This window comes from Mus caroli, unplaced genomic scaffold (assembly GCF_978045245.1).
Source record: "Mus caroli unplaced genomic scaffold, Mus_caroli_1 scaffold_20, whole genome shotgun sequence".
NCBI classification, from domain to species: Eukaryota; Metazoa; Chordata; class Mammalia; order Rodentia; family Muridae; genus Mus; species Mus caroli.
The window spans coordinates 24,776,420-24,801,207 of NW_028227275.1; the positions used below are offsets into that span (position 1 = coordinate 24,776,420).

Below are 24,788 nucleotides of genomic sequence, written 5' to 3' on the forward strand. Positions count from 1 at the left end.
CCTGAAATCATCTCTGAAGTAAAAATAATTGGAGGCATTTATTTGTCACTTTTGTATTAAAATTACTTATATTACCTTTTAATTCAATCATATTTTTGCTATAAATATTCCAAAAAATTCTGTTGAGCAAATAACCCTGCAAATGCAAACCTTCTCTTGACATTTTCTCATTCTTTTAATTATGACTCATGTAGAAATTTCTTAATTACATAAAAATATTCATTTATGTTTTAAAATATAATTTTTATTTGTTGTGTGGTATATGCTCATGTGCATATATGTGTGGTGGTACACACATTCATGTGTACACATAGAGACCAGAGGAAGATATTGGGTGTCTATCCTATCACTCCCTGCCTTTACTTCATTGCAACAGGGTCTCTGACTGAACCGAAAACTTGCCTTTTCTTTGAACTTGGCTGGCAAGCCCCAGTGATCCTCATGTGTTTCCGCATCCTTACTGCAGTTCAGGGGTCACAGGCTAATGCAGCTACACCTGGCGTCTTATATGAACGGTAGGGATCTGGATTCAGGTATTTGTGCTTAACCAAAGAACAACACTATTCTGGTCCCTAAAGTATAACGCTGACATCAGTTTACATAGTCACTCAGGAAACAGTTATTCCACGTGTGCTTACATGGAGTATAAGATGCATAAGGCCTACCCTCTCTGTCCTGAAGAGAGTGCAATAACTGCAATATAAGGTGGAACGAAATTTATTAAAAAAATGAATTTTTGGCGTCACAGGAAAAGTCAACATTAAAAAAGATCTTCATGAGAGTTAGCAAGCACATACATGAAAAATGAACAAATCAAAAGAATGGAGGAAGGCAGGCAAAGTGTTTTAAGGATGAACCAAAATACTATGTGGCTGTAAAATGAAATGATGGACTCTAGGAACGGAACTGATGAGACACAAGAAAGCTACTAATGCCCAACGCGTCAGGGCCAGGTCAGCGTCATGGAGAAGGAGCTGTATAGGAGCCTGGACAGGAAAGTGGCCTTAACTCAGCTAGGCGTGAGTCGAAAAGTTACAGCACCAGGGTGGGAGCAACTGGGAAAGCACAGAACCAATTCAAGTTTGGAAATGAAAGGCCTGGAACAGGATCTGAGAAACGTTCAGTGTGTGAGCCGTAGGGCAAGGGTGATCATAATGAAAGCTGTGCCTTCTCAAAGTACTTTTTTGAAGCCACAGAATAGTGGAATAGGAGTAATGAAGACAAGAATTAATTACCCTAACACTACTAGAAAACTGTTTAACATCATGGTCTTTATCACCTCAGATGTGAGGAGCACGAGACTTGAACTTAAAAGTATTAATACAGTAGTTACCTCTGCTCCTTTCAAAAGCCCCAAGCTCATATGATTTCCTAATTATAAAAATCATTTACAGAGGGCTAGAAAATACACTACTATAAGACAGGCTGGGCTCTAAAGAAGACCACAAAGCAAATACTTGACACAGGCATTTAAAAGGAGACAGAAGGGTGTCTTAGTACTGAGATGTGTCAACACTCCAGGAACTCTCAGCCACAGTCTCCTGTTACAAGGTCATATTGACCCTGAAGAATTTTACATGAAAATGACTTCAGACTGAAAGACTCTTTTGATTCCAAAATCACTAATAAGCTACACATTAAAAATAAAGTTAGTCGGGCAGTGGGGTACAATGCCTTTAATCTCAGTACTTGGGATAGAGAGGGAGGCGGATCTCTGAGTTTGAAGCCAGCTGCCAGCCTGGTCTACAGAGTGAGTTCCAGGACAGCCAGGATTGCACAGAGAAACCCCATCTCAAAAAATCAAACCAACCATCAGACCGACCGACCGACCGACCAACCAACCAACCAACCAAATTAAATAAGTTATAACCCAGACTTTACCAGTTAGTAGAAGTTTCATTCTTTGAAATTTTAAAATTCAAATCAGCCATCCCTCCAACAGGTACTCTGTCGCTTCCTGTAGTAAAGTGTAGCAGCTTTTTCTGAAGTTCAAGTGGAAATCCAAGCACAACATCCCAAAAGTATCTACAGAAGGAAATTCACATATGATGCAATCCTTAGAGACTCTACTAAACTAAGCTCTGACAAAAATTTCTCTAATACAAATGTGTTTGATAGTAGAATAAAATAACATTTTATAACATTTTTAACATTATTTAACTAGTCTAACAATGGATAACATAGAACTCATTTTTTTTGTTTTCTATAAAATGTAAAAGTCTTTTTTTTTTTTTTAAACACGGTGCCAGTAAAATGGTATTTATGAATTTAGCATCTTTGGAAAAAATCTCTATACTTTGATAGAAAGAAACTGATATAGCTTTTTCCCAATGGGATTCTAAATTCATTCCTATTTTAGTACTCTTTTATTTTTAGAAATAAATGAAGACAGAGTGGGGCTGCAGTATATTTAACTTAAGTGATTAAAGAATTCTAAGTCGAGTTACAGAGACAAAGTTTGGCGCTGAGATGAAAGGATGGACTATCCAGAGACTGCCCCACCTGGGGATCCATCCCATAATCAGCCACCAAACGCAGACACTATTGCATATGCCAGAAAGATTTTGCTGAAGGGACCCTGATATCGCTGTCTCTTGTGAGGCTATGCCAGGGCCTAGCAAACACAGAAGTGGATGCTCACAGTCAGCTATTGGATGTAACACAGGGTCCCCAATGGAGGAGCTAGAGAAAGCACCCAAGGAGCTGAAGGGGTCTGCAACCCTATAGGTAAAACAACATTATGAACTAACCAGTACCCCCGGAGCTCGTGTCTCTAGCTGCATATGTAGCAGAAGAAGGCCTAGTCAGCCATCATTGGGAAGAGAGGCCCCTTGGTCTTGCAAACTTTATATGCCTCAGTACATGGGAACACCAGAGCCAAGAAGTGGGAGTGGGGAGTAGGAGAGCAGGGTGGGGAGAGGGTATAGGGGACTTTCAGGATAGCATTTGAAATGTAAAGGAAGAAAATAACTAATAAAAAATTGAAAAGAAAAAAGAATTCTAAGTCATATGAACAAGCAAGCCACATTCTCTTCTGTTCTGCTACAGATGGAGGTCAGAGCTTACCGTATGGTCAGGTCTGTCTTCGCATAGCCATCGTACTGTGTACTCCTCTGCAGTGCATGCATATCCAGTTCAGGACTGCCACAAACCAGGATTTCTACTTCTTCTGGACGAAGCAGCTATCAATAATCACAAAAACCATAATTCAAAACGATAGTCTTGCCGGGCTGTGGTGGTGCACTCCTTTAATCCCAGCACTCGGGAGGCAGAGGCAGGTGGATTTCTGAGTTCGAGGCCAGCCTGGTCTACAGAGTGAGTTCCAGGATCAGCCAGGGCTACACTGATAAACCCTGTCTTGAAAAACCAAATTTAAAAAAATGATAGTCTTAAATGAACTTGAACTGTTTTTTTTTTGTTTTGTTTTGTTTTGTTTTGTTTTGTTTTGTTTTTTTGGTTTTTCGAGACAGGGTTTCTCTGTGTAGCCCTGGCTGATCCTGGAACTCACTCTGTAGACTAGGCTGGCCTCGAACTCAGAAATCCACCTGCCTCTGCTTCCCGAGTGCTGGGATTAAAGGTGTGCACCACCACGCCCGGCTTGAACTGTTTTTATTGCAGAATCAAATCATAGAAATTATGACACTGTCTCAGTAAATAAAATTACTTTTTTGTTGAAGAAAATGCTTTCCATTTATGTTTTTCTGCTACAATATGTATTGTTTCAAAAGGTTTGTATCTTACAACAGTAATCAGTAGTTTGCTAGAAAACCAAGTAAACAACTCAGCATGAAGCAAACTCATTCTTCTCCAATCAGCAGGAAGCACTGATGTGTCTTGAGCTGGCTGTCCTACCACCTCTGCTGTGCTCTGTGCACTGCAGCCTGGGTAGTCTGCTAGTCTAGACATAGTCTAGACAAAGTCTGGGTCACTCACTAGCTTTCTACCTTTGAGCTCAGTGAGTTAGTTCTCATTTAAGATTAGATCTGAAAAATAGGCAATACTATGCCATGTATTTTTATTTTCCCTTTCTCCATCCTCCCACTACCAGAGTCATAAAACTTAGATACAGCTCAACAGTACATCTTTTTCAAAGGTACTTATCAGTAAACATATTACAAAGGGTATTCTAAAAGATTGATTATCGACCTTTCTAATGCCACGACTCTTTAATACAATTTCTCATGTTGTGGTGACCCTCAAACACAAAATTATATTTGTTACTACTTCATAACTGTTTGCTACTGTTATGAATCATAATCTGACATATAAGACATCTGATATGTTATTCCTGTGAAAGGGTTGTTAGACCCCCAACAGGATCATGACCTACAGGTTGAGAACCACTGCTCTGTAACAAGCCAGAAAGAAAGCTACTTGCTCCTGCCACCAATGGAACTTTGATAGTCCATTTCTTTCTTCTTTAAAAACAATTCAAAAGAAAGGCTACTCCAGACTCTCATGATAAAACAGAAGGGACATATGACAAGCATGATGGCATGTGCCTGGTTATTTAAGGTAAAAGAATCAGGACTGGAAAGATGGCTCAGTGGTGAAGAGCACTGACTGTTTTTCCAGAGGTCCTGAGTTCAAATCCCAGCAACCACATGGTGGCTCACAATCATCTGTAATGGGATCTGACCCCCTCTTCTGGTGTGTCTGAAGACAGCTACAGTGTACTCAATACATAAAATAAATAGATTTTTAAAAAAGAAAGAAATATACAATATTTACAAAATGGTATTCTAACTCCAAGTTATATGGCCAACACAAGTCAAAGCACCATAAAAGTCTACCAGGCTCTTGGAGATGAACTATAGGCTCCAGGTTGCTGGTAGACCCTTGAGTAGGCAGGGCAATGACACAGCATGCTCCCATGTCCCCCAACCCCTGGAGCTAGGCATTAACTCTCCTGCTATACTTTGCTCCTAAGTCGCAATATCCTCAGAGAGCTTTTAATGCCCTAACTTAAGGCATAGCAGAAGAGAGAAAGAGCTAAAGTCACATATTTCTCTATATATAGTAGAAAGGCTGAAAGAAGAGCACTACTGTTATTTATATTTTTAAAAACTTTTTATTGATCCTTTGTAAGGTTCCCATCATGCACCCCGTCCACCCATCTCCCCATCCTCTTGTGTCTGCCCAATGCCCCTTGAAACCTCCTCCCAAAGGAAAATAAAAAACACACAAGCAACCAAAATAAACAAACAAGGCATTTATTTCTAAAAGTAGAAAACATTTTCTACTTTTAAAAGCTTATCTACTATGATACTTAAGGAATTATCTTCTATACCATTATAAAACCTAATTGAAAGCTTAAAAATTTAAACTCACCATTAGGGCATTTGAAGCACACACACTATGAAATCCACAGTAAAATGCAGCAAATTGCTTATAGATAGATTTGTTCAACAGGAAGTCAGTATAAAGCTGTACATACTCTGGAAAGCAATTTCACATCTGTTACAGAGTCATAGTAATAAAATGGTACTAACTCACTGCAGTTTACAATGGTATCTAACTTACCTCTTCTATTCTGATTGGTAACTGGAATCTTATCACCCCCTGGTTTTAAGTTATAGGATTTAATTACTCCAAATTCTTCTTGAAAAACCTGGTGGGCGATACCATATGTTAATTGGTATTGTTGACATACCCGGAGGCTTCAGTGTTGACATACACAGTGGCTAGATCTGTAGATCAGTTCTGTCTCTCCCTTAACACACAACTGCCCAAAGCTTCAATTTTCCAGTGACAATTATACTAAGAAGAGGTGTCATTCTGAAGTAAAATAGCAGGTCTTTGATCCTTCCTGTTAAATATAGTTAATACTTTAATAAAGCCCACAAAACTTGTATGGCAAGTGAGCAAGGTGGACATGAGTGTTTCTTTTTTTGTTTTTAATCGGACTCATCACCTTCTCCTAAACTTCCCGTGTTGGGGCAATGTACGAGGTTAGCTAGCTTTTGGTAAAAGGCAAATCAGTTAGGGGAAGATGCAACTGCCTGGGGAGTACCGTGCCCTTGATGAACTCATGTTCCCATTCACTTTCAGTGCCGCAGGAGTCTGCGGCACCATCTCTATTACACCACTTGCTTTGATACTTTAAACATTAGTTAAGTGAGAAAGGGTCTTGCTGCACAGCTCAAATCACAATTCTTGTGTCTGAGACTCCCGAGTGCCAGGACCCCTAATACACTGCTACACTCAGACTTAAGATTCTTTTCTTAAGACCTTACATGTTGATTAGTTCTTGCTCATCTAACAAGTACTTAGGAACAAATGACATCTTCATATTTAAGATGTACAGCTCATTCACAGTGGAATGCTTTCATCAGTACCTGAAATGTTGAATAGAAATCTTCTTCAACGTTGCCTTCATATGATAAAAGTTCCTTTAATCCATGGGCCAGTTCCTGTAAAAATAAATCTGTGATCTGTCTTTTACAATCAACTAGCATTACTTCAAACTGTAAGGTTACAGACTGTGGGTCTCTTACCTGTGAGAATAAAAAGTAAACTCATATTTTAAAACAAATATTTGAGATGTACTTTCCAAGATCCGTGATACCTGTTAATGATTTCTACCATCCTTGGCTTGGAAAAATTGAAGTCCATGCAGGAGGGAATTATCCAGTTTATTCTACAGAGATTTAACTCTACAGCCTACTCTTAAGAAAACAGGTGTTATAGCTCTACTGTGATTTCCAGTTTAATTCCTGTTCTCGGTCGTATTACTGCTATGGATTTATAGTGCTTCTCATTTTCAAATCACATATATATTTTAAATGTGCTACTATTTTATGATGCAGTGTTTAAACATCAGACATACAGTTCACATGTTAAGGGGCTTATACATTTTAGTTTTCCTCTTCCAAGAAAAGCCTGAGAGTGCTGGGAGAAATATTTTCTTACAACTTCAGTTATGTATGAACCAAAACTTAAAAGTAGAACTGGCTCAATATTTCATTTTTTAAATCAAGCTTCATGAAAAAATACTCTTAATTTATATTAAATTGTTTGAAGAGATAAGTAATGTCTGGGTTGGAATAATCTTACTTTACATAATAAATTTTACTTTCATTAAAAGCACAGGGACCAGGGCCTCAGATCTGGCAGGGTGATGGTAATTTTATCATGATTACTGTGATTCCCCACGACCACCATCTGTAAGAAAGTCACACTTCAGTGTAGGAGCCACATAAAGAATGTGAAAGTCTGTCATCAGAACTGGATGGAAGAGCAGGCTCCGAGCCTCACTGATAAACAACAGCTGCATTTCAACATAGGATGATACCTCCAGCTCCATTCTTTGCTACTTCTCTTGGAGGGGAAATGAGCCTATCTCTTCTCCACAGTCTCCTGGGTCCTCCTCATCTGGTATGATGCCCAAACCACATATGGGAGGCCCTCCCATGATGCCCTTCTCCTAGGATGATGTCTGTGGAACTTGCTCTTAGAGGAGGCCACATGTCCAAGATGCCTGAACTTCCCATGATTAGACCTTCTGCTTGCCCTATGATGGTAGATGGTACCCTAGTATGACTCAGCTGAAGAGATAAGCAAGTTTGTATTACTTGGTCTGTTTTATCAGATCATGGTGCTGTGCCTGTGTGTTTTCTGTTAGTACAATAAAAGAAGACGTCTCCCTGTTTCTAGCAAAGAGAATAGTCTCGGATGGGAGAAGTGGGATAAAAAAGTACCGTCGTCACTTATACTGTGAAATGTGAAAATAAAATTGGCAGCTGGGTTTTCTTTTTTTAAAGCACCTATTTTATACAAATCTAGGCTGGTAGAGATTTGATATGGCTATTACCATAAACATTTATTTTAACTTATGTTTATTTGTGTCTGTGTATAAGTATGTATATAAGATTGTAGAGGCCAGAAGTGTTGGATTCCCTGGAGCTGGAGTTAGAAGTAGATGTCAGCACTCTACTATGGGCACCAAGAACTGAACTCTGAGCGTTCTACCAAAGCAGTAAGAGCTCTTAACTGCTGAGTCATCTTTCCAGCCCATTATTTGCTTTTCATTATTATTTTTAAAACAACCTAGTATTGCCATAAGGACATTCAGGCTCAGAGAGGTTAAATAACTCACCCAAGTTTACAAAGCCCATAAATGGCATGGCCGGCATTCAAATCAATGGCTATCAGACCTAAAAACCTGTACTGTTCTGTAAGAGCTCAGGCACATCGCAGAATAGGTCTCTGCAAGGAAGGGACTTTTTAAAAGTAAGACAGAGAAGAGTTCTAGAAGGAGAGCCTGCTTTTAAAGAAAGAATAGCATTAGAAGACTACAAATAAGGAAGCAGTTAGCATAACATGACCACAAGGTGGTAATAACATACTTACAGGCATAATCTGGCACAAGTCGTCAATGGTAACACTGCAGATGCCTACTGGTGTACTCTGATCACTTGGTACGACGGGAGGGCTCAGTAATTTTTTGTAACAGCAGGGAGGAAAACGAATATCCAAGGTGATGCTGTTATAAACAGCTAGTCCCATGAGCTATGAATACTAAATGTTAAGTATTAACATAAAATCCATGACAACAAATGAGTTCTGAATTATGCACCAGTCTGCTTTCAGATCTAACACCGGCTTTCAACATACCTTTTAGTCCAACATAGCTTTCTTTTTGAATTTCATTTTATTTACATACTATAAATATTTTGATTAATAAAAGCCATGGAAAGAGGTATTCATTTGATAGGATTTAATGATGTCAGGCATTCCTATAAATTATTTAATATATAAAAATTACTAAGTTTAACCAAGTATGTTGGTGGTTTTGTTAGAAGTATTTGGCTGCAGAATACAGCACTGATTTAGAAATTGCCATTTTTAGTTATTTAAAGCTTAAGTAAGACTGTGTTAAAGGAGTTGGTGTGAATAAGCATATGGATGTACAAATACTGCTAATGAGATACTAGTGTAAGCAGACTCATATATTAAAACTTGAGGGGCTAGAGTTCAGCTATCTCACTTACTTGTAAAATTCGTCTACTTCCACAGCAGCACGTAACTTATCAATTTGCCAAAGAGGACGTTCAGATCAATTTCCTAGTATTGAAAGGTCAGTTATTAAGGGTACTTAAAGAGTAATCTATTTTATAGATCCAAAAGGAAACCTAAACAGATAGGCCTAGCAAATTGGAATACTGTCAATTTAATTTGCAAAGGCTAAATGAGGGCTGAAGACATAAGAAAGAGTTATACTGTTTTCTAAGTAACTGCACAGGCTGACCAGTGTGTGTAAGAAGATAGATACCACAAATACACTCAAATACATGATCAGGATAGTAGCAAGATGGTAATCATAATATTACAGTGCTATAATTCATAATTCTCCACAATGGTGATAGCCTCTCAACATTTTTCATTTAAAAAATGTTAATGCTAAAACCTAAAAGCAGGATGTCTATAGTAAGGAAGTAGGTTATGTTGTAGGCTTATGCTACAGAGCCTCTCACAGAGAAATACTTTACTTCACACTAAATTAACCTGGTCTAGTTGAAACAGGGATGGAGTAATTTTTCTGCCAGTGTCACTGAATGCTTTGTGCTGTGGACAGTCTGAAAACCTGTATTGTACTATACTGTCTCTATACAGTTTCAATATCCTTTTGGTATAGGTATTTCTACTTTTAAAATAACAGTTATTAATACTCTATAACATTTTACCATTATTATTTTGTTTTATGGCTCTACTTCTTGAAAACACTAAAATCTTACCATATTTAAAAATAACTGTAGCCAAACACTAATTGTGTGAGTTTAATTTTAGACATACTTGTTTAACATGAAATATACACATAAGAACATGCTTAGTAAGATCTTTTAGGTACTGAGTGAGTAAAACCACCAATATTATGGAAGACAATGACTGACAAGTCACAATTTTATGAAAAGCATTATTTCAAAAGTTCAATAGCTAACTTCATTAGTGATACCAGGAAGTCAAAATATCACAACGCTAAGCTGTGACAGAGTATTGTAAAGCAAGATAACCACATGCATGAGGAAGTTCAAATAGGTCAAAGTTAGTAAAAAAGTACCCAGAAGTTGGACACACTCAAGTGAGACCTGTAAATGACAGGAAAACAGGACTGCATGGCTTGCTCATCCTTCTTGGAGAGTGTGGAACTAGTCACTCTGGCCCTTAGATAGGACAATCTAAAAGCATTTCAAATTAACCTGGCTATTTCAATGTGCAGTTTTATTTCCTGCTTTTTCTTTCATTTACTCTTTCAAATTCCATCTACACCCTCAGGATTTAACCATAGTAAATGTGACATGGCCTTATATAGATGGATGCTCAGCACTTCCCACAGTCCCAGGGTGATCACTGCTTTGTGTAACAGCTCAGCCTTTCATTCGAACCCAATCACCCTCTCAGTTAAAATCCCTACCTTCTCTGGGAAGAATACATATCACATCTCTCTACCTTACAACCTCACCACACTTATGTTATGCTAATCTTGGTTTTAACGAAGCCCCAAGCCCTCTAGTACTGATTATTAACGCATGTTACCTGGTCACCTGACTGAGGATAAACTCCCTGCATGGATGCTCATGAACAGATTTCAATGCTGAACTTGTCAATGCTGGAACTTCCCTCTGTTCTACACAGCTTCAGTTCTTGCTCATCTTTTTACTCTACTTTTATTTCCCACAATTATATTTCTGTAATTTAAAAAGCTAATATACAAGGCATCTTTGTCTAAAATCTAACCTCTCTTTGCTCCACCAGTGTAGGAATAAATTACATAACATACCTGAGATAGGGATGAGAAACAGCAAGTTGAATTTATGAAATTAAAAAAGCTTTAAAATAATTATGTACATTTTACATATTCCCCACTGCATTACCTTTTAAATTTTTAGGGTTACCTCCTTCATGTCTCAGTATTTCAGGGTACACTAAAAAAGCTAAATCTAATTCTTAAGATTTCAACTTAGTAAATTGAGTAAATTATCAGAGTGCAAGGACAGAAAGTATTCTATAACAAATGGAAAATACTCTAGATTTTAAAAACTTTTATTAAATTTGTGATAATTCTGATATATAAATAATCATTTTGAGATAAGAAAGACGTAAAAGTCAGACATTTTCTCTAAATGTATTGAGACTATGGAGGTTTGATATTGCATATATATGAATTAGAGAAAATCTAATAAATCTGATGTTTAATTTTCTAAAACAAAATTTTTCTAAACTATAGATTGGGGGAAAAAAAAAAAAACCTTTAAAAAATCCCTAGTCTAGTAGCACCTCCTAGTGGAAAGTTTAAAGGATACAATTCCAACCAATCGGAATTCAGAATAGTTATCACATTTAAAGCTGCTAAACCAATGGCAGTGTGAATCCTTGTGGTATGTAAACATGCCTGCAGAGAAAACACACGGTGTCCACAGATGAAGAGAGCAGTAAATACATATGAAATCTACCAAAGGCAAATTACTAACAACAATTCTGTTACAAATCACCTTTCATGTTAAAAATTTCACAGAATACATTTACAAATCTTAGTAAAATATTTATAGAAGGCATATTTATATCTGAGCTTTTACAAGGATGTACAAGATTTTACACATCCATCTATTTTATCCATAATATGTATGATATGTATACTCTGTAAACATAGAAATTCTCCTTTGAAGGAAACATTTAATAGATGCTAATAACTATGTAAGCATTTTCTTTAAATAAAATAAAATTGAAGATTTTTGTCTTTTTTTGAGAAGGAAAATGTTTATTTCAATTTTTTATTTTTAATTTAATTTTATTTGTAATTCATTTTTTACACTCCATATTCTATTCCCCGCCCCTTCCCATCCACCCTCTGACTGCTTCACATCCTATACCTCCTCCTCACCCCACCCCGCCTTCACGTGGATGACCCCAGCCCCCACCTGACTCTAAACTCCCTGGGGCCTCCAGTGTCTTGAGGGTTAGGTGCATCATCTCTGAATGAACACAGACGTGGAAGTCCTCTACTGTATGTGTGTTGGGGGCCTCATATCAGTTGGTGTATACTGTCTGTTTGGTGGCCCAGTGTTTGAAAGATCTTGGGGGTCCAGATTAATTAAGACTGTTGGTACTCCTGGAGGATCACCCTTCTCCTCAGCTTCTTTCAGCCTTCCCTAATTCAACAACAGGGGTCAGCTGTTTCTGTCGATTGGTTGGGTGCCAACATCTGCATCTGACTCTTTAAACCCTGAGAGCCAGCAGAAAGAATGGAACCAGGCAACCTCAGGAAATAGGAGGTTGGAGGAAACCCCCCCCCCCCTGCCCCAGAATGCTCCAGAGACCTGGGAGGTGAGAGACTCCCAGGACTCACAGGGAGAGAGACCTTTGATGAAATGCCAGACAGTAGAGAGAGGGAACTTATAGAGCAGGAAGACAGGACATCAAGTGAGGGATGGAGTTGCCATTCCACAGTCACACCTCTGACCCATAATTGTTCCTGTTTGAAAGAATTACAGGGATGGAAATGGAGAGGAACCTGAGGAAAAGAAGGTCCAGTGACAGGTCCAAAGTGGGATACAGCTCCAGGGGAGGTCCCAAGGCCTGACACTATTACTGAAGCTATGTAGCGCTCACAGTGATCTATCATGACTGCCCTCCAAAAGACCCAACAAGCAGCTGAAAGACTTTTGTCCTTAAAAAAATAACACAAATTTCTATTTCCTTTGTCTGTGGTTTATGCATGTATACATGTTTGTATGTTCACATGTTCATCTGCATGTGTGTGAATCCACAGGTTAATGTCAGGTGTCTTCCTCAGTCATGGTCCATCGTATTTTTGAAAGAGTCTCCCACTGAATCTAGAACTGACCAATTAAATTAGACTAGTCGGCCAACAAGCTCTAGGGATCTACCTGTCTCTGTCTCCATGCCGCTGTGCTGTTACAGGAGCGCTGGCAGTACCTGGCTTTACACATGGATACTTGGAACCTAAGTTGACCCTCAGGTTTACACAGCCAGCTGTTCACTGACTAAACCATCTCCCAAGACCACAGACTTCTATTTCGTAAAATGACTATTTAATGAAAGGAGCTTCACATATTAGTACAGGAAAACCCTACAGACTTGCTTCCAAATTCTCAATGTCCTTTGTTTCAATGGGACACTTCCATGCATTTCATCGACTCAAGAGAAATCTGGCTATTTCTGTACAAATTTTACATTTACAGCTGATAAAAATGTCAGGGCTACGACTGAGCTCCTACAAGTCTAGAGTGTCGATGATCACAAACAAACACTCACCATAATCTGGATGGAAAATCTGGCGAATTAGAAGAAGGAACCATTCTTTAGTCAAGCCGCCCATATCCAAACCAGCTTCACCTACAAATGTAACTTTCAACTTCTTCTTCAAGTCAGCTCTCTTCCGGGTTAACTATTTGGAGAAGTTATGTAGTACGACAGAATGAAGAGCAATGAAAAGGGAATTTATTTATTTTTTTAGGGAACAATATTATACAGACTTTAGTTTATTTTTACTTCCATAAACATCTATCCATTCATACATCTATCCATCCAATTTGCCAGACAATATAAGCTAGGTGTTATTATTCATTTTTATAGGTTATAAAAAAGAATTAAGGGGTCAGATGCCTTGACAAAGGGTATTGCCCCCAAGAATCATACTGTGTCCAAAATTTTAATTCAGTAGACTATAATATAAAATAACTTTTTATGGCCCTTTCTCTTTCAACACTAAATAAAAACCCCACATAGATAAAATAGCCATTATCTCTTAACTACATGATGGTCTGATTGCAGCAGTGTACATGCAAGAAACTTTGCAATATACATCCCCGAGTCAATGTTTGTGTGAATCCTAATAGGTCCTATATACCCTATACCCTATAGGTCCTATATACCCTATACCCTACAGGTCAGACTGGGAAGTTTAGACATGAGCAACCTGAGGAGTGGAGAACTAAACTGACTTGTTCTACACCTAATCACAAGAAAGATGGCGGGCGGGTCTAGAGTCCAGGTAGCACACTAAGAAACATGAATTACATATGTAAGCATTGTACATCAACTCCTCTGAGGAATTAACCAACTACTAATAAACTTAGAATGTTATAAAGCTTATTTATATGAAATTTATGTTAACTATATCAGAATTTATGCAAGTATACATATTTGCACAAAGAAATAATAGTTTAAAAATTTAAAGAATAAAACTAAACCATTTTGGAATAAATTATACCTCATCAAGTGAGTCGCTAACCAGATGTGTCCTCCTTACTTTCATATTTAGGAATAACATATTCATATCAGGTCTTTGTCTTCGAGATACTTTATCCACCAGACTTTGCTAATAAAATAAGAAAGCAGATATTTTTCATTTTTACTTAAAGTATAATTACATTTAAAACACTTAAGACAGTTAAAATAGCTTAATTCTTTTTATGCTTTTTCTCACATAAATAATTTCATAAATCAATTACATATATTTTAACCTGCAAAACATCTTATTTTTACTTTATTTTGGAACCCTAGTAGCCAGTAGGTACCAAAATCTTGCTCAACTTTTATAGTGAAAAGGCTGAACTGCAATTTCCACAGGCCTCAGACCTTCAATAGCAAAGTTTCCAATGCATGCATTCCTAATGCTAAGCTCAGGCTTAAACTATTGTGGATACTTAATTTGTTCTAAAAGAATAGTGTATTTATAGAAAGTAAAAAATTAATGTGTTTATTGATTCAAAGACATTATCAATGTTCAGATCTTTAAATCTAATAGTTCTACTTTGGAAAAATTTAAAGATTAGAAATAAATTTATTCCACAAGATATTTATAAAAATATTATCAATAAACTCAAAGCTTAAACTATCCTAAGTATATCTAATAAATGGGACATAATTCAGCTACTAAAAATGGGTAGGAAAACTATGCAAACAGTTCAAGCAGGGACTAAATTATGTATACAACATTGCATTACCTCTGTTGATTAAAGAGTACCAAAAGAAAATTTACCAAAATGTTAACATATATGCTGGACAATACATATATAAAAGATTTGAGAAATGCAGTTTTCATGTTCCTCCAAAAATAAGCACTGAGTATATAAAAACCAACATATTAGAATTGTAAGAAATATGTAAATGCCATTTATTATTCAAAATCAATATGCTTATATATTTACTTATCTAGATAATGATTATTAGACTACTTCATTGTCTTTGGTGACAATGAAAATGAATTCTGTGCAATTAAGGATCAGTATTTCAGACAGCTGAAGTACACTAATGTGCTATAACATAACATCTCATGCCCCAAATTGAGTTTGAGACTTAAGATTTTGTAGATTACTGGAATAGATGCCAAGTCATAGCCTCTCCCAGGCCTCCAGTCTCCAGTGTGAAGAGTCTTAGTAGAGTTTTGCTTTTCTGGGTCCTTGGGTCCTAGCTTACCAAGGAAGTCTGTATTTCTGGACAGTGTCTTGTGTAACAGATCTTTGTCTTATCTTTTCTTTCTCATCTTCTGATCCTGTTCTTGACCCTAGGTGGCTGTCACATGGTGACAGTATATTTATTTACCCCTGGATGCTAATGGAGACAAGCTCTGAGGTCCTTTTCACTGGAAATGTGTTTGCCACAAGAATGCTTCAAATGAAAGAGGCTATCAAAAGCAGAATTTTAGGCAGTCTTATGGAACTTATTTACTTAATTTTGCGATTTCAGACTATAGCAATAAGCTGTGTCACAGAGTCACCAATCATGAATTCAAGTGTCACGGCAGCTGGGAAGCAGAACCAGCGAGAACTAACTATGCTGCAGTCTTTAGTCTGTGAAAGGACAGCAGGGGCTCTCCTTTCCTGTAGGAGAATTGCTGCATCTGACACATTATGCATGAGTGGCAGCACACTGCTAGGGATTCTAGATAAACAGTGCTGTCTACTTTATTTAAACTGTAACAAACCACATAGCCAAAGTGAAAAAAATTACTTTAAAGACACATGACACAGAAATGCAACCAAGTCAAAATGTCAAGATGACTGTCTATTACAGATTAACTTTTAAGCCAGTATCTGGTGTCAAATATGCCAGTTTAATGTCATTCTTTAAGGGCAGCATGGCTTTGGAATTCTTTTTGGACCACAGGCAATAAAATTTCTTCTAATATTCCCATATTCAATGCAAGATGATTTGGGGAACTTTTCAGGCACCCAAACCTTTGTCTTTTTCTTTAACAGGAAAAAAAAATATACCCAGGAACTGAGCTGCTGAGAAATAAAATATTCTTATTTTTATATTTTGAAATATCATAATTTATATTTTGTTGTACTCTTGAACAAGACGTGGGAATAATTTCTGTCTACTCCTGTTTTTCTTTCAGTTTTAAGAAGTTAAGCAGCTCTCTCATCTTTAACACCAGACATACTCTCCTTATGCAGTAGGCACTGGATATGCACAAACATGTAGAGGAACTGTGTGAGCGCTCACTCCTGTGCTGTGCTGTTCTCAACACTGGTAGGCAGCGCAGAGGCCCAGGGAGAAACTCCACCTTGCGCTACATTTTCCTAGTCTACTACTGTCTGTGCATTTTCCATGTACTGAGAAACAATTATAAAAACTTTCACTTTCCTTGAGCACATTTCTTAGTTCTATAGACATATATTAGTGTCAACACCTAATGTCTTGGTTATTTTTGATTTTCATGAACTCCAGAAAGTGCTATAGTGTGAATGATCTGTGTTAACGCACTCCTGGTCTCATCATGGTTACACAATGAAGTCCCAACAAACTCCTCAAATTTGGGTTTATCAGAAACATTTCTGTTGCATTTATAATATACTGGGAGGCTAACTAGATGAGGAGTGTTCTATCTTCCATACTGTGAACAGGGTTACCTTGTGGGGGTAATAACACAAATGATATTTTTAACATTTCCTGATTACACTAAAACAATTCACAAGACATTTAACTTATTTATTATTTACTATATTGATTACAGTCAGCATAAACATGTTTCGTAGCTGGCTTACCCTTGCGATGCTTATCATCTGTTGTTCTGAGTCTCTTTGAATAATGATTTTTTTTGCAGCTATAGAAATAACGAATGGGTACTGACAGAAGGAAAACCTGCTTTATAAGCAAACAGAAAAAGCAAAATGGTGCATTTTTAGCAAAAGTACACTAAGGGATTCTAAGGTACCCTCCTTGCAATATAAAACATTACTTTTGTATGGTGTTTTACTATTCACAAAAGATTTTATGTGCATAAGTTCATTTCTACAAACCTATGAAAAATGTATCATCTCTTGAAGTACAGTATTTTAATTCTCTATAGGAAGCCACAACTAGTTTTCTAAATATGTGCTAGTCACTTACATTGTTCACACAAATCATTTCCATTTTCATAGTCACCTATATTATCACCTGTGATAACATGGCCATCAGCAAGACCAGGAAGCAAGTGTTGATGGTCCAGAAATAGGTCAGAATATGTACATGTTCAAATGAATATGCAATTTATTAATCAAGTACTTTTTCTGATGTGTGAGCTTCAGAAATGAATAAACACAGTGGTAATTATAGCATAAAAAGCAATCATAAATTTAAGAGCAATATGATAAAAATGAGAAAACTGTAAAATATGAAATGTACTTACTTACGAAGATATAACAGTATTATCAAAGGGCATGGAAATAACTTGTCTCCCAGATCAGAGCTAAGTCGTACACTATGTATAAAAACCACATACTACTCAGACATAAATGCATATGGAAAGAATGAATACAGCAGCAGTAACACTTTGAGAGGTTAGACTCCCATCACAAGCAGCTGCAGTGTAGGTGGGATATAGCTCAGTGGAAATAATTGCAACAAATCCATCAATTTAAGCTGTATTCCATCTGAACCTAGTAGGTGGTATATTTGTGGCCACTAGTTGTAAAGAAGACAAGGGAAAGAAGAGGTAGCCCTATATACCGAGCATTCTGATTCAAACCTGGTAATAAATACAACTTGCTCAGTACTAGTAACTAAGAATGAGTTACTAAAGCCAGCTAAAGGTTTGAAAATAAAAGAAATGCAGCAAACCTAAAAGGACATATGTTGGTTTCATTATATACTTTAAAACAGTGCTTCTCAATCTTTGCCATTTTGGTTTCATAAAAAAATAAAATACATAAAAATTACTATGTGCATGAAGTACCCAGGCAAACGCCCCACAGTCAGTGGTGACTTCCCCTGAGTTCCAGATGCCATTCTGACTCCAGCTGACCTCCCATGGCAGATGGGACCAAATGGAACACCCATGACGTGAGCTGTTGCTGTGTTGCATTGTGACTGGATGGAGCTCGTTAAAAGTTGACAATGAAATGGTCAAACTATTTGCTGACTTATGGCAAATAAGTCTACTAAAACAGGGATGAGAGCATCTTTGTAAAAGAAACTCTACCAAGAAAATATTCCTCAGACTGACTAGAGTCCTTAGAGGAAACCGTTTTTCAGTTTTGACTGTTCATATGCACACTGAGATGTGAACAGAGGGCCATTATACATTTTTGGTCAAGTCTGGTAGAATTACTGGAAAATTTTAAGTAGAAGAGACGCCATTAATTAAAACAAAACTATATTAACGTGTATAAACTGAAAATGTAGCAAAAGTTAAACCTCTTGATAGCCACAGTGACATTTTAAAGCTACACATCTAAATGACATGTTTATATAGAGAAATTATGTACATATTATTTACATAAACTTCAAATCCAGTTATTATATTAATTGCATCTGTGAGCTATTGGTCATACCTGTGAGAGTTTCCAAAGCTCTGCCAAGTGTGATACTCTTCCATGAGATCAATGTGATCCAGGGTAGAATTATAGAAATCAGTGTAAGGAACGAGGGGAGGGTGAACCAAATTGTTGGCAGTGTCTGTGAAGAGAAGGTCTCATATAGTGCTCTTTTCCACCATGCACACGATTTATTCTAATAATAAACATATTATTTAATATTTCCTGGCTAGCCTTAACTTAAACTTCTAGTTTAAATAACTACAGTTCCAATGAAAAGGCAATTTTAAACTCTGTGGTAAAAAAATATTATTTCTTGTTTTACAAAAAAGTGATGATGATCATAAAAATATTTAGAGAAAGGAGGCAATGGTCATCTACTCATCATTTCTCCACTGGTGTCATCTCTTGTAGGAGTGCCCAGTAATTAGTGGGAACTCATGTTTTCTCAGGAATGAATACTTAGTGAATCATGTGCACTTAAGACTACAATACAAACAGAAACAAAACTCTCCCCAGCTTTGTAAAACATTTATAAATAAAAATTTATAGTTTGTAAAATACATAAAATGGTAAGTTACTTTGTTTTCTTCAAAATAATGGTTTAAAAGTTAAAGCTATCTCTCTAGTATTCCACGACCCTTAAAATATGTCCCTAATACTTATCAAGAGAAAAGGAAGAATGAGTGAATGATCAAAACCTACTAAGTAAAGCCAGAACTTTAGCGGCTGATGGAATCCACCAGGAACACTTTGTTAGAGGCGGGAATTCTTCAGGTTTTGCTGGAAACAGGCGTAAAGAAACAAATTGCAGCAATCTCTCTACCAGTTGCTTGAATTTCTTCTGGGATAATCTGGTAAGTATTTTGAAAGAATTCCAATCAAAACTTTCATTTTTTTTGTCAATATATTTGTTAGAGATCAAACTACATCCTATACATGAGAAGATAGACTATTCATTCTCACAAATTATATTAAGTTGAAAACATTTCAAAAGATGTAAGATCCTACCAATACTATTTCTCAAATAAAAAATAAACACCAAAATTACTGCAGTGTCATTAATATAGTTGATAAGGCTTTCAGGATTTAGTCAGTTTCATTATTTACAGATTCTGTCTTGAAAGCTAAGATTTCTTCCTTACTCCCCAGTCAGCACTTGTGCTTTCATGGCCCCTTGTGGACAGAGAACAGTGGAGGAACCCCCGAGGCCTCGGCATGCATGAGTGAGATTCGGCAGGGTTGTGCTTTGCTCATGCTGTGCTCCTTTCCAACATGTATGTGATTTATTCTAATAATAAACACATTATTTTAATATCTACTGGCTAGCCTTAACTTAAACTTCTGTTTTAAACAACTACAGTTCCAATGAAATGTCTCTATAGTCTTCTCATAATCTAATGTCATATTTTTAATATTTTATGCTTTTTTTAATGATTCTGATATTTTAAAATGGCCCTCCAGCCAGGCATGGCATGTCCACCTGTAATCCCTATAACTGGGAGACTGAGAGAGGAGGATTGTGAGTTAGAAGTCCCCTGCGATACATGGTAAGTTCCAGGCTAGCCTGAGGTACAGACTCTCACCTGTCTCAAAACCCAAAGATCTTACACTGTAATAATTAAGTGCTGGCTAGTTCCAATGAAGAAGAAAGTTGTGATGTTATACAGTGAACAAGAAGGACGTGGTGTGTTGTACTCACAAAGTGTGTGTGTGTTATGGTTATATTGGCATTGCGTATAGTGCAACCATTATGATTTCAATTTAACTAATCAATTTCCATGGAATAAGGCATCAAGCATGAGCACTCATAGAGTGGAAGCCTGGTGAGCGGATAGGACTGCAATCAGAGGCTCCTAGTAATCCAGCCCAGCAAAGCTCAGTGATGTTAGGAGTTCAGCACTGATGGTGACTTCACAGATATTTAGTATTTGAATACTACTACCAAGAACAGGAATTATTACTACTATAATTAACAGTAATAGTAACTATTATTATAGTCATCGTGAGAACTGACAGTATTTAAAGTTTATTTTGGAATTATTTTGCCCTTTTAGTTTTTTCCCACCTTGGAGAAATGTCTATTAATGGAAATATAGTCCTGAGGGGAAGAAGTAGTGTGCTTTCATACTCTAGTATTATTAATAAGCAGAAAGTATCACATGCGCAGTAAGATATGTTAACAGAGAGAGACATAAAAAATAAATAAAAAGACACATAATAAGACAATAGCTGAGCAACTCCACTTGAAATGTATAAAAAACCAGAAATGTGCTGTATAAAAACTGCAAGTGGTCGATATTTTCAATAATTTTCACAAGAACATGCTTAATTACTTAGATTAAAAATAGATATTTATGTATCTTTTATGTATTACTAATGTATGCATTTTATAACTGGCTTTTGAAGCACTTCAGAGTATAAACATCATTCCTAAAAATCTTAAAAACATGTAAATATTATAAAGGTTTACAATAGTTTATCATAAAAGTAATAATATCACAGTTAAAATGAGAGACTATGAAAAATTCTTGTTTACTTTTTAAGCCAGTGAACTAGGAAGTGATGGTCAGCTTCCACTAAGGTAGCTATCTGTCGTAGCAAATGAGCATAGATGACATATGTAGATGTGATATTAAATTGAGGATTCTGAAAAAGATATTAAAGATAACTGTGTTAAAATTGTGTTAACAAGGAAAACACAAAGCTTAATGAATTTTAAGCGGCAAATTCAGGAAGCTACATCTGAGTATGTGTAGTTCTTTAAAAACAACTTGTCATTTAAGCAAAACTGGTTTCTGTCATAGGCGATGGAGTTAGGACAGACGTGGGTATGGGGGTGATCCTGCCACCTATATTAGCTGTGCACCATTAGGCATGGCTTTAAAGTTGAATTCTCAATTTTCTCAGTGTAACATACAAATAATATCGATCTCAGGGGTCATTTTGAGTTTAAAAAAGAAAACATATAGAGCACCTTGTTCCATTTTTCATAAATGCTGGCAATCGTTATTATCCAAGTAAATGGCAAGACAATAATGTGGGTTGTTTTCTTGATTTAAAAAAAACAAAAGGAAAACCAGGTAAATGTAAATTGTAAAACTTCTGCACTGGGAAATAAGTTGGCTTCATTTGTCACAGAGAACAACAAGCATGAACTCTGACAATTTTTAAATGTTAAAGAACTGAAAGAACGCTCCTAAGCTAAGCAAACCCCATATTTATCTTTCAAAAGCTGAAGCTCTTTTACAGTATACATTTCATAAATTTCCATAAAAGTCATACTATTAAAAATCAGGTGCCAGGTGGAGAGATGGCCCAGTGGTTTAGAGCGCCTGCTGCCCTTCCAGAGTTCGTAAGTTTGGTTCTAGCACTGAGAACTGTGTGCAATGTTAGTCCCAAGGTTTCTGACTTTAACCTTCCTGGGTACTCCACACAAGTAGCTCACACATAGACACACAAATACAAAGTAGAAATAATATTTTAGAAATTAACCCAATTGTGATAAAAAAGAGAACACTGTTTTCCCAACCTGACCAAGTACTTCATCCAGGCACAGCTCTGGGAGAGGGTGATGCGTGAGCAGGACTTACAGCTGACTAATACATGCCTTAAGACATCTAAGTGGATGCTCACAGTCAGCTATTGGATGGATCACAGGGCTCCCAATGGAGGAACTAGAGAAAGTACCCAAGGAGCTGAAGGGGTCTGCAACCCTATAGGTGGAACAACATTATGAACTAACCAGTAACTCCCAGAGCTCGTGTCTCTAGCTGCATACGAATCAGAAGATGGCCTAGTCAGCCATCACTGGAAAGAGAGGCCTATTGGTCGTGCAAACTTTATCTGCCTCAGTACAGGGGAACAACAGGGCCAAGAAGTGGGAGTGGGTGGGTGGAGGAGTGGGTGGGGGACTTTTGGGATAGCATTGGAAATGTAATTGAAATAAACACCCAATTAAAAAAAAAGAAAAAAAAGGCATCTGAGCTTTATGGGGGCATTTTATAGCTTTTCTTTATCTACACGTTTTCTACTCTATAGCTTCATATTTTTACCTTCAAGTGAGTTAATATACCTGAACAACTTTGGTAAACTATAAAGAATGATGTAAATGTAGTGTTAGCTAAGATAATATAAAATTTTTTAAAATAAAAATTTGCTTTTACTTAATACCTTAATATATTTTCATATTTTTGAATCCATCTCTCTCTCATGAGAAAGCTAGTATTAGTTTGCTTTGTAACAAATAGTAACAACTTTTATGCTTCTATCAGAATTCTAATGACCATTAGTAAAAACATAAACCTAGTATGTGAAGAAATTCTGTAGCCTATGGCAATTAGCTCAAAGGAAGGGTCTGAGTGGAAAGGGAAGAACGCCCATCTGTTCCAAACACTGGAAGCCAGGTAAGAACTCACTTAGAATTTAATCCCTCAGATAATTTAGCTTCTAAATGTTTGTTACAATGTTAGTCTCTGTGTTCCAAGTAAATATTATTCTAAAGAGTATTAATACTATCGCCATGTAATAGTTATGATATAATTTTATTTGCACATGCAGATTAACATATGAATTCAATAACTCTTAACTTACCTGCAACAGTATAAAATATGCTCTAAGATCATCTTTTGTTCGTGGACTGAAAAAGGAACATGCATGATTGATTACAGATGAGTGTTTAACTCCACAGAATCTAACAAAACAGAGCATTATGTGTTTGTAAGAACTGAGAAGCCAAAGTTAATTTAGGGCTACATGCATTACTTTTACTGAGATATGAACATGTCTCCAGTGTGGTTGGAAAATAGTAGGCTGGTTTTGAGTATCACTTAAAGGGTAAGTTACTGAGGAAAACTGTAGCATTTTAAGGTAACAGGCAGACTATGGGAATGGTTAAAAGTCTAATAAATCATCAGTAATTTAAAAACATTTTCTTTTAACAAGGATTATTTTACTTAATATTTATTTAGACATTAGAGAAAGAAACTATACTTCAGCTTATAGTCCACTCCTGAAGTGACAGAAATATCTGTAAACTGGCAACAAGCAGGTTGACAGTGGCCCCTCCTCACTCCTGCTCCTTCAGATCCAACACCTCCAGTCTTATCTCCAGCTCGGAAGCAGAAAACCTGCTCTGGTCTCTTTCCTTTTCTGGTCCAACCTCCAAACTGACACAATTTTCTCCTCCAACTCAACCCATTATCCAAGCCTCTAAAACCAGCAGGCACACCCTGGGCAAACATCAGCTGAACAGGCCATGGAAGCAGGTCCACAGAAAATTTCCTATCAGGCAGCGTACAGCAATCACACTCTGAAAAGCCAAAGAATAAACAGAAACCAAGAAACAAAACTCCCATTCAACAAAGACAAACCCAGTACAGCACCTAGACCAGTAGTGCTTGTTCTTAATCTGTGACAGGTCATGACCCCCACACAGGGATTACATATCAGATCTCTTGAATATCAGATATTTACATTGTGATTCATAACAGTAGCCAAATCATAAAAATAATTTATGGTTGGGGTCACCACATCATGAGGAACTGCATTAAAAGGTCATAGCATTAGGAAGGCCAAGAATCACTAAACTAGACCTACACTCATCCCAACTCCAGATACCTAGATGCTAAAAACACCATTAATAACACTGGGGCATTGTGTCTCCAATGGAGGCCTGCTATCCTACCACAGCAGGCCCTTTTAACATAGCTGAAATATAAGAAAAAGACTTTAAAGCCACCTGAATGAAGATAACAGAGATCCTTAAAGAGGAGATTAATAAATTGCTTAAGGAAATCTATAAAAACACAGGGGGTGGAAGGAAATGAATAAAACTGTTCAATACTTGAAAAATGGAAACAGAATCAATAAAGAAAACCCAAACTGAGGGAATTCTGAAAATGAAAAAAATTTAGAAATTGAAACAGTAACTACAGAGGCAAGCTTCACCAATAAAATATAAAAGATGGAAAAAAGAATCTCAGATGTTGTAGATACAATAGAAGAAATAAACACACCTCA

At 36.9% G+C, this 24,788-nt stretch overlaps 1 protein-coding gene across 6 annotated transcripts in view; it reads right to left on the reverse strand.

Annotated features, from left to right (window-relative positions):
• The window catches only part of Hectd2 (HECT domain E3 ubiquitin protein ligase 2), a 96,646-nt gene that overhangs the window by 3,463 nt on the left and 68,395 nt on the right, over positions 1–24,788 (reverse strand). For 5 of the 6 annotated variants that reach the window (XM_085834093.1, XM_029472590.2, XM_021151526.2 and 2 more), the window contains 14 exons: positions 23,361–23,406; positions 21,307–21,416; positions 19,473–19,621; positions 18,786–18,909; positions 17,016–17,115; positions 14,234–14,341; positions 13,276–13,408; positions 11,304–11,392; positions 8,353–8,511; positions 6,339–6,413; positions 5,524–5,611; positions 5,332–5,438; positions 3,067–3,182; positions 1,882–2,025 (listed from right to left, as the gene is read on the reverse strand). In XM_085834093.1, the coding sequence (XP_085690219.1) occupies positions 1,882–2,025; positions 3,067–3,182; positions 5,332–5,438; positions 5,524–5,611; positions 6,339–6,413; positions 8,353–8,511; positions 11,304–11,392; positions 13,276–13,408; positions 14,234–14,341; positions 17,016–17,115; positions 18,786–18,909; positions 19,473–19,621; positions 21,307–21,416; positions 23,361–23,406 (1,548 nt within the window). The remainder of the gene's footprint in view (positions 1–1,881; positions 2,026–3,066; positions 3,183–5,331; positions 5,439–5,523; positions 5,612–6,338; positions 6,414–8,352; positions 8,512–11,303; positions 11,393–13,275; positions 13,409–14,233; positions 14,342–17,015; positions 17,116–18,785; positions 18,910–19,472; positions 19,622–21,306; positions 21,417–23,360; positions 23,407–24,788) is intronic. The other variant, XM_021151527.2, reaches the window with a different exon arrangement.